At 49.0% G+C, this 10060-nt stretch overlaps 1 protein-coding gene across 2 annotated transcripts; it reads left to right on the top strand.

Annotated features, from left to right (window-relative positions):
- The first annotated feature begins 2369 nt into the window (after positions 1-2369).
- On the top strand, positions 2370-8112 carry ARSA (arylsulfatase A). Of its 2 annotated transcripts, none has more exons than XM_031938084.1 (10): positions 2370-2540; positions 2705-2800; positions 3310-3581; positions 3873-4113; positions 4354-4572; positions 4750-4919; positions 5030-5154; positions 5882-6009; positions 6096-6198; positions 6488-8112. In XM_031938084.1, exons 1-10 carry the CDS (start codon positions 2385-2387, stop codon positions 6805-6807), a joined length of 1830 nt encoding a protein of 609 aa, XP_031793944.1. In that variant the 5' UTR covers positions 2370-2384; the 3' UTR covers positions 6808-8112. The 2 variants fall into 2 exon arrangements, with proteins under 2 accessions (XP_031793944.1, XP_031793945.1); XM_031938085.1 differs by having other exon boundaries at positions 2526-2540; positions 2667-2800; positions 6488-8111.
- The last annotated feature ends 1948 nt before the right edge of the window (positions 8113-10060 follow it).

Genomic DNA, 10060 nt, shown 5'->3' with positions numbered 1-10060 from the left:
CCAGTTGGAATCTCAAAAACTTGTCAAAGTGGAGAGTGCGGGAACAGATCCCCTCTTTCTTCACTTCTGCACTCCTCCTCCCGCATTTATGACTCAACGGGTGATACGAAATCCTGGGTGATAACAAGACTCCTAAAGGCCGTGGTTCTTCGGGACACTTAGAACCTGGGGAAGGATAAGGGCTGGTGGGTAGGGCTTAACAGGAACAGCCACTTCTCCAGATGGTTTCTGAGAAGAATTTCCCTTGAGAACAAACGAGGGGAAAGGTGGAGCAGCTGCTGAGACTGGGAAGATGAACGGACAATGTCAGCTGACAGGAAAAGAGTAATCAAGAGGAGGCTCAAGGAGAGCTGTTAGCCTTAGAAGAAAAAGAAGGCTCTGTCTTCTTGAGGCAAACAGGGGAGCGGATGGGGAAAATCACTGAGAGTCTGAATAATGGGAGCACCTTAGCTGGAACCCTAAAAGGTATAGGAGTTACATGGTTACTAGAAAGAAGACTGACCTCTGCTGGTCCATTAACCAACCAAGACAGACTTGATCACAGCAACAGGCCAGAGGACAAATCCAGACTGTTCAGAGTTGACCAAGACAGAGCTGGCTGTGGAAATGGGACCGAGTGCTGTGCACATAGTAGATACTTCAGTTTTTGTTGAATTGTGCTGGAGATTTTGCTTTTACAACCAGAAGAGCAGATCTAGGGAAGACCTATACTCGCTACAGAGGAGAAAGTCCCAAGGATTTTCTGAGACCTACAAGAATTATTGTTCCAACAGCTCTCGTTTTGAGAGTTGCTTAAGGCTGACACAGCACTACAAACACTTCTGTCAAGTGAATATCACTCTTGGAGGACCTGTGGTTAGGAAAGTATCTCTGAGAAAGGCAATTGTAGCCCAAGACTTAGAATACCAGAGAAAGTTAAGAGAGGGAGGAGGCAAGGCCTGAAGTCCAAGCAGAAAATCTGTCTGTCAAAAACAATAAGAATAATAGTTATTTCTCTGGTCCTTATCAACCCTGGACCCGAGCCAGGTGGGGAGAGAACAAATTTGGCAGTTAAGTGTAGCTGGGGACTGATACACTCTGGGGAAAACAGTGAGAATTGTTTTGTTTTGTTTTTATGTGTAAAGATTTCTACAATTCTCTTACTGCAGAAGGAAAATCAGATCAAAAAGGAAAGAAAAATGAGCAAGAATACAAAATGCAAGTGAACAACAACAAAAAAAGTGAGAATATTATGCTGTGATTCACACTCAGCTCCCGCAGTCCTCCCTCTGGGTGTCCATGGCTCTCTTCATCACAACATCATTGGAACTGGCCTCAGTCATCTCATTGTTGGAAAGAGTCACGTCCATTAGAATTGATTGTCATATAATATTGACCAGTGAGAATTGTGTTGTGCCCAAAAAGTATGGGGGTTCAGCAGATTCAGGGATGTGAATGGGCAACCACTGTCAGCCACAGCCAGGCCAGTGAGTGTCCCCAGCTAGGTCAAGCAGGGGAAATCAGATCGTGCTGAAACCCCCGAGATGGACCCTAGGAATCGAATGATAGGAACAGAAGTGAAGGGTTGATACTTAAGCCCAAGGTGTTGGGCACAGGTAGGGAGGACATTTTGGGAGACCCCCCCCCCCCCCCCCCAGGTCTGGAGTAGGATAAGACCAAGATATCTGGATGACAGTGGTCAGCACGGAGATGGGCAAAATAACCTTTGATGGTGGGGAGGATGTCAGGAGAATTCTGCTTGCGGCAGGGGACTGGAGGGGATCCCCTCCAGCCTTTTCCCATCTGCCACCGGAAAGCTCTTGGCGTTGCTGTCCTGCTCCGGGCACATTTTAGGAAGGACGCTGAAAAATTGCAAGCTGGCTGGTAGAGGGCATCCAGGAGACTGAGCAGATGGGGCAAGGACACGGGAACGTTTAGCCTGGAGAAGTTTCTGGAAGAGGGATGAGCCGGATTTGGCTTGGCCCAATTGGGCCGAACCAGAAACAGTGAGGTGCGTGGTAAAGAGACGTTGAGGCCCTACGTCAGGGGAAACGTGCTAAAAATGAGCGCTCTCTCCCAGATACAATGAATGGGTTACCTCCGAAAGGAAAGAGCTCTCGTTCTTGGGAATGTCCTAGAGGAGGCCGCAGGCTGACCGGGAAGGGGATCTCTGCGGGACGTCCAGTGGCCCCCGCCCCCGCCCCCAGGCCTCTGCTCCGGCCTCTCTAGCGGCGGCTACTTCCTGCCATTTTCCGCCGCAGCCCAGAGAAGGGTGGGAGTGGGGATGGGGATCAGAGGCGGGACAGACCAAGTTAGGCCGGGAACGCGCAGAGGCGGCACAAGCTGGGCCGAGTCCCGTGAGTCGTGACCAGCTGCGTGTCCCGCCCCTCTTCCACGAAGCAGCAATGACCACGCCTCCGCCGTGGCCGGCTCCTCCCTCGGGCCCCGCCGAACCCCCTCCCAGGCTGGAGCTCGGGTGGTCCCCTCTCAGCGGAGGGACCCCACCCCCAACAGGCTGCCCCTCCTCTTCCCAAGATGCTTCGCTCCCGGCCCAGTCACGGGTATCTCGCGGGGGAGGTGGGGATGGGAATGCGGGTGGGGACTGAGGGAGGCGGAAGTATCCCCGGGGAGGTGGAGGAAGCTGGAGAGCATTTCTGCCCAGCTGTGACCGGGGTGCCCTCCCCCAGCCCTCCCCCACGCTGTCCGTACCCGCCCCCTCTCCCAGCTCCACCGGGCCGGGGCCAGACTGGCAGCAGGACAGCGGACAGCGCCTCGCAGCCGCTGGGACTCGTACTGGTCACTGCAGGCACGGGACTGTTCGGTCAGTGGGGCCCCGGTGCAAGGCGTGGGCAGGGGTGCAGCCCGGGGTCGGGGCGGCGGAGAACCTAGAAGTGTCCCGGAAATCCCTCCTTCGAGATTCCCAACGGGGGGCCGTCCCACTTCCCACTTGGATCTGGAGTCCCTGACTCAGCTTACCCCGCTGCTGGACAGCTCTATTCTCTCAAAGTGCCACCATCTACTCCAGTTTTGCCCACTGGGGTGGAGCAGATCAAGTGGGAACTCCTGCTCCAGCAGACTTGAAGGGGGCAGCTGGGTTTTTGTCCCACAGTGTCACTGTGGTTATCTGGCTAACACTGGGCAAACTTTAAAACTCTGGGCCTCCGGTTTCCCAGTTATAATGAGACAATCCCCAAGAGCCTTTGCAGCTCTGAACTCTACAATTCTAGCAATGATCAGATTCAAGATCCCTGGAACTTTGGAATAGGGGCAGGTCTGAGTTGGGAGGGGGATCCCAAATGGGGATCGAGAAGTTCAATGGCTCATGTGTAGGTTTGCCTGGACCTGTTCAGACCACGGACAGCTGGTCAGTGGACAGAAGGCACAATGGCCTCTTTGTGGCCCTTGATCCTGGCCTCAGCCGTCAGCCTCGCCGTTGCCCGCCCCCCCAACATCATTCTGATCTTTGCCGATGACCTGGGCTACGGGGACCTGGGTAGCTATGGCCACCCCAGCTCATCCACACCCAACCTCGACCGAATGGCAGCCTATGGCCTCCGTTTCACTGACTTCTACGTGCCTGTCTCATTGTGTACCCCATCTAGGTAAGGCTGATGAACCCCTGGACTTTGCCTTTTGGATCTCATCTCCCCAACCCTCACTTGACTCACTAACCATGCCTTCCCAACCCCAGTTCCACTAACTTCTGTGGGGTTCCCTCCCAGCATGCCCTCCTTATCCTAGAATTCCCAATTCCCACTTATTTCTCCCTTTTTCGGACCCACCCTCCTTCATACACACACAACTTTCTCTGATCCCCCCCCCCCCTTTTCCCCCTGTGGAGATCTCACTGGAGAGCCTCCAAGGAATCCTTATTCCCAATTCATCCCTTCTAGGGCAGCACTATTGACTGGACGGTACCCTGTACGTTCAGGGCTCTACCCAGGTGTCCTATACCCTGCCTCCCGGGGTGGACTACCCCTGGATGAGGTGACCATAGCTGAAGTCCTCGCCAAGAGGGGCTACCTCACCGGGATGGCCGGCAAGTGGCATTTGGGAGTGGGGCTCAACGGCACCTTCTTGCCCCCATATCAGGGATTCCACCGCTACCTAGGAATCCCCTACTCCCACGACCAGGTGTGGGATCAGGGACTGGGGCCAGTGGGCAGATTGATAAGTGAAGGGAAAGGGAGGTACTAGGGAAGCAACCAAAAGAGTGCAGTGGACAGAGGATCTAGGGTAGTTCTGTAGCGATTGGGAATTGGGGAGAGGAGCAGATCAGGGTTAGAAGTGGGCCGGAGCTGGAAGCAGTGTGGCAGAGTCCACGATCCTACCCACTCTCCCCCCACCCCATCCACTTGCTCTGTGCCACCACAGGGTCCTTGCCAGAAGCTGATCTGCTTCCCACCAGACACCCTCTGCTTTGGGGGCTGTGACCAAGGCAACGTCCCCATCGTGCTGATGGCTAATCTGACTGTGAAGGAACAGCCTCCCTGGCTGCCTGGGCTGGAGAAACAGTATGTGGCCTTTGCCCAGAACTTCATGGTGGATGCTGCCCGCCAAGACCGGCCTTTTTTTCTGTACTATGCCTCCCATGTGAGTGATCTCATGTCATCCTAGCCCCTGCCCTCTGACACTGAGCTGATCTCTCCTGACCCCCAACCTTTTCTGGGCTGGAGGAGGGCGGAAGGAGGTCCCCCGAATCCTTGTCCCAGGGACAAAGCAGCCGTTTCTTTCACATCACACCTGGCTGTGACCCGTTTCTGCCCCCAGCATACCCACTACCCCCAGTTCAGTGGGGAGAGCTTTGTGGAGAACTCTGGCCGGGGACCGTTTGGGGATGCCTTAATGGAGATGGACTCGGCGGTGGGGGCACTGCTGAATACTGTGGAGAGCCTCGGATTAACTGAAGAAACTCTGGTCTTTTTCACAGCGGATAACGGGTACGGGGGTTGGGAAGGTGGTCAGACAGACATTTGTCATTGACACGATCGTGTCTGTCTTGCTCTCACACACCTCCCCCCCATCTCCATGTTTGTCCCTGTTGCTGTAGCCCCGAGACCATGCGTTTGTTCAGGGGTGGCTCCTCTGGAATTCTCCGGTGTGGAAAGGGGACGACTTATGAGGGTGGTGTCCGACAACCTGCTCTGGCTTTCTGGCCAGGCCACATTCGGCCAGGTCAGTCTTTGACCAGCTGACCCTTAAGCAGAAACAATTCAGGGAGTTGGGTGGGAATACACACAACACCGAGCCCTGCACCTTCTCTGGGAGACTCCTCTGACTTCTTGGGGGGGGGTTGCCCCTTCTAGTTTGCCCATCGCTGATTCCCTCCAGCTCAGGGGGCCCCTTTGGAGGTCATCTATTATAATGTGAACCCTTCTATAACCTCCAGCCTTTACTTGAAGATATTCCAGGGACAGAGCGCTCATTACCTCCTGAAACGAACCCTTCCACAGCCTCCTTAATCTGTCCCTCTCCCTCTCAACCTCTCATGTCAAGACCTACCCTATGTGTGGCTTAGTTTTGGGGGAAGGGAAAGAAGGAAGAAGATCCCACATCTTAGCTCCTTCTAGAATGTCCATGGAGTATTGAGCAAGGCTCACCTCAGTGCTAAGGTAGGAGGCAGCACAAGTGCCACACCCCCATTTTAAAAATCACAGTGTTCACGCAGCTAATTAAGGGCCGAAACCAGCATTTGAACCCAGATTCTCTGACTCTAAGGCTCATGCTGCCTCTTCTAAAAACATTGTTCATGGCTTCCAGAAATCAACCTCCCCCAATCCCACCCTGTCCCCCCATAAAGGGAAAGAGACTCAGCACGGAAGAGAGAAAAGACATTTCTTTACCGTCCTCACCTGGCAAGCCCTGTGAGGGGTCTCCCTTGCTGATTGGCTCCTCCACACAGGGGTCTCCCATGAGCTAGCCAGCACCCTGGATCTGCTACCTACCCTGGCTGCTCTGGCTCAAGCCCAGCTGCCCAATGTTACTCTAGACGGAGTGGATCTGAGCCCCATTCTGCTGGGCACAGGCAAGGTAAGAGTGCTGGGACCTGGGGAGAAGGTCTTTCTCGGTGGTCTCCAAGCCCACATCCCTTGACTTCTCTGTCCCTTTGCCTCTAGATCCCACGGAAGACCCTCTACTTCTACCCTCCAGATCCTCAGGAGTCCCTAGGTGTCTTTGCCATCCGACATGGAAAGTACAAGGCGCATTTCTTTACCCAAGGTAATTCTTGCTACTCAAAACTCCTTGAAACACATTCACCGCCAGCCCAACTCAAAACCCAAGTGTTCCTTTCATTCAAGGATACGGCCACTGAGGAGGGTCTCTCACTGTCTTATCTTTCCTGTCCTTCCCAGAGGCCTTCGGCTCCCATAGCCCTGTCCCTCCCTGGCCCAGCTGAGCAAGTCCCCCTAATCCCTCCCTTTAGTTGCCCCTTGCACCCTATGTGATTCTATCCTCCTACCACTTCAGGATTTCCTCCTCTTTGTTCCCTACCCTCATCACCCTCTAGGTTCTACACACAGTGGCATGGTTCCTGATCCAGTCTGCCAACCCACCACCCCACGGATTTACCACGAGCCGCCACTGTTGTTTGACCTGGAGATAGACCCTGGGGAGAACTTTGAACTCCTGAATTACAGTTCCAAGGAGGAGATGAAAAAATACCTCGAGGTCCTGAAGGAGATTAGGTTACTCAAGACTAAATTTGACGTTGCCATGACTTTTGAAACGAGTCAGATTACCAAAGGTCTAGACCCGAACCTGGAACCTTGCTGCCGACCGAAGTGTTCCCCCCGACCGTCTTGCTGTACTTGTCCTGGCCCTCATTAACACACTCCCCCACACGTGATTGTATGGACTCAGAGTGATCTTGCGGCCCTTGTGGCCCCATTGACTACTAATCCTTAAAACTGATTTTCAAGGACTACTCTCTGACTCCTGAATAAGGGTACACATCTTTCATGAGTCCTCTCTACACAAATCTCAAGCTCAGGTCACTTCACTGGATACTGAGCATATCCCAGAATTGGGGAAGAAGTCGGGGGTCACCGGCCAGTGACTCAGACACCCCAGCCAAAACTTCCTCCATGCAACCAGTTGAGGTAACAATTTTTACATTACCTTGGGATCCCAAAGGATGAGTTATTACTTCTGAAATCTTGATGTATCGATTCCAATATTTACTTCTGTCCTTATGGTGATGCTTTGGGTTATTGAATACAGGTCAGATTATTGAGTTCATTGTCATTTCTGGATATTCATGGGAGATTAGATAAAAGGTCCTCAGTGTTTTCTATTAAAAGAAACTCTTTACTAAGATAATTAATACAAGTATTAAACTAAGCAATAATTATGAATTTTCCAATAAAATTTAAGGGAAATATCATTTGGAACAAGATTTAAATAAATATCAATATCAAAACACAGTTTGATGCCTTTTCCTTTTCATTCTTTCAAAATTCCTGTTGAATATTGCCCTACCTGATGACAGGAAAAGCTTAAACTTATGTTCTGGACGCTGTCCACAGCTTCTTTTTATGCCTGCACCGACTCCCGCTCTCCCTCAGTAGTTTCGGGGAGAATAGGATGTTATTCCTTAACTGTCTGCCACCTACAAAGTTCTCAAATCTATTGCCTCTACCTCAGCAAAGAAGTTTCATTCGTCCCAGGCGATAGACTGGGAAAACCCACTCTTATTGAGACAACTTTTTTTTAGATAAGAGTGGCGACTCCATTTTGCTCTGCCTTTGTCCTTTTGGGCTGTGAGTTGTTCCAGATATGGGACCAGTTTGTAATAAGCAGAATTCCTCCATTATCTTGTTTTACAACTGGGGACCTGGAGGATTTGTTGGCCCAAGAAATATGTTTCTTCTCTTTATCTTATCTGACTGAGGAATGATGATTCTCTAAAAACTCATGGAAATGATTATGCTAATAAAGACACACTAGTAATAAGCATCCTCCTTACATGAGTCTTCCACATAAAGCAATTAGGTATCAAAATGGATAGAGGGCCTGGAGTCACACCTAACCTTATGTAGGTTAGGTAGGTCACTACCAGTGTGAACAGAATCAAATTGCTTAACATCTATCTAGATTTGGGGTTAAGCAACTTGCCCAGGGGGCACAGTTAGGAAGTGTTAAGTGTCTGAGGTCACATTTGAACTCAGGTCCTCCTGACTTCAGGGCTGGTACTCTATGCACTGAGCCATCTAGCTTCCCCCATTGCTTAACATCTATTTACCTCAGTTTCCTCAACTGTAAAATTAGGATAATAACAACCCCTATCTCTCAGAGTTCTTGTGAGGATCAAATGAGATATTTATAAAGTGCTTAGCATGTTGGCTGGAACATAGTAGACACTTAAAATGCTTATTTTCTGCCTTCTTTCCCTCCCCCCCGCCCCCCCCCCCCCCCCCACATGACCAAGAAGAATGTCTCCTCTTTTATCTCTGATAGGCTTAACTAGGAGAATAGTATAACAGTCAGCTGCTAGATTGTGACATACACATATCCATCAGCTTCTGCTGGTGACTCACTCTGAGTGAATACACTACAGTTCAGCTTCTGTATTGTTCATTCTTGGCTGTACCTAGTCAATGAATAACTGGGCAACTTTGTCACATCATATTCTCCATATTTTTTTCCTTTATGGACATTTGAAAACATAGCCCAAGACATGGGCTGTTGTATCCCTTGGGTCCTCATCCCCATTGCCCTAGCTAAGGAAAAACTCTTTCCTACTTAGCAAGCTGCTGCAAGTATGGATGAATTAGCATTCTTTGCATGTATTTTCATAAGGTCATTTACTAAGTGACTATTCTCACTTGCACCAAGACTTTTTAGAGAAGGATGTGCCCTTTTTTTTCTTCTGTGCCTTTTTAACATGTTGGACAAAACTCAAGCAAATGTGACCACTTGTATATGGTAATTTCTTGCAGGAGAAAACTCCCAGGTTATCAGTGAACTGAACTCAATAGTCCTTTTGGACTTCCGTTCCAATTGTATAACTCACAACTAGCACTACCAAAAAGAAGAATGAGGGAAGGTGGGAGTAAGCAGAAAAACTTCAAGGACCTTTGAGTAAAAAGAGAAAAGGGAGAAGGTGATAGGGTGCTGAGTGAGTCAGTGGGTAGAACACCTAACTTGGAATCAGGAAGACAAGTTCGGATAGTATCTGAGTGATGCTGGGCAACATGTTTAACTTTTGTTTGCCTCAGTTTTCTCATTACAAAAGTGGTTATAATAATAGTACCTATTTCCTAGGATTACTGTGTGTTAACTCTATTTATAAATACTAGCTATTAATATAAATATTGCCTATGAAAGGAGAAATGGCTGTTTTACCCTAACCATATTGAGTGGAAGATGGTGACTTAAATCCATTCTCCATTTTCAGTTTCTCTCTTTCTTCCCCATCATGTACATGTTCCTGCCTTACATATAACATGAACATTAAGCTTATTTCTGTTTGTTTAATTCATTTAATAAAGCTCTATTTTTTATTTTTAAAAGCTAGTGAATTGAACCTATTCTTTCTCTTAAGAAAAAAGACTGATTTTCTTTTTATTTTTGTGTGACTTTTGATTAATGCTGCCTGTAGGACATTATACTTAGAGAGAATAATTAAATAACTGGTGGTGATTTTGAGACCCAAACTTAATAAAGGGATGGAGGCAATTCCCTGTGCTCTGAAGGTGAATATTGAGGATCTAGAGGCACTAGTAGTACCAAGGACTCAAAGGAAGAAGAGATCAGCCACAGTGGTTGGTAACTTCCTGCTGATGAGTACAGAGGTGGATCTCTCTCTCTCTTTTTATTAAATATCTTTATTTTCAAAACATATGCATGGATAATTTTTCAACATTGACCCCTACAAAATCTTGTCTTCCAAATTTTTCCCTCCTTCCCCCTCCCCTAGATGACAAACAATCCAATATATGTTAAACATGTTAAAATATATGTAAACATTTGTACAATTATCTTGCTGTATAAGATCAGATCAAAAAAGAAAGAAAATGAATAACAAAATACAAACGAACAACAACAAAAAGAGTGAGAATGTTATGATCCGCACTCTGTT

The sequence above is a fragment of the Sarcophilus harrisii genome, chromosome 5 (genome assembly GCF_902635505.1).
Source record: "Sarcophilus harrisii chromosome 5, mSarHar1.11, whole genome shotgun sequence".
NCBI classification, from domain to species: domain Eukaryota; kingdom Metazoa; phylum Chordata; class Mammalia; order Dasyuromorphia; family Dasyuridae; genus Sarcophilus; species Sarcophilus harrisii.
This window is presented reverse-complemented; position numbering and strand designations above follow the sequence as displayed.

What these genes read in the sequence shown, in the direction of transcription:
- ARSA (XM_031938084.1), top strand. Translation starts at nt 2,385, where the DNA reads ATGACCACGCCTCCGCCGTGGCCGGCTCCTCCCTCGGGCCCCGCCGAA. An exon ending in TCCCCTACTCCCACGACCAG is followed by an intron (nt 4,114 to 4,353) that starts GTGTGGGATCAG and finishes GTGCCACCACAG; the next exon opens with GGTCCTTGCCAGAAGCTGAT. An exon ending in TTCTGTACTATGCCTCCCAT is followed by an intron (nt 4,573 to 4,749) that starts GTGAGTGATCTC and finishes TTCTGCCCCCAG; the next exon opens with CATACCCACTACCCCCAGTT.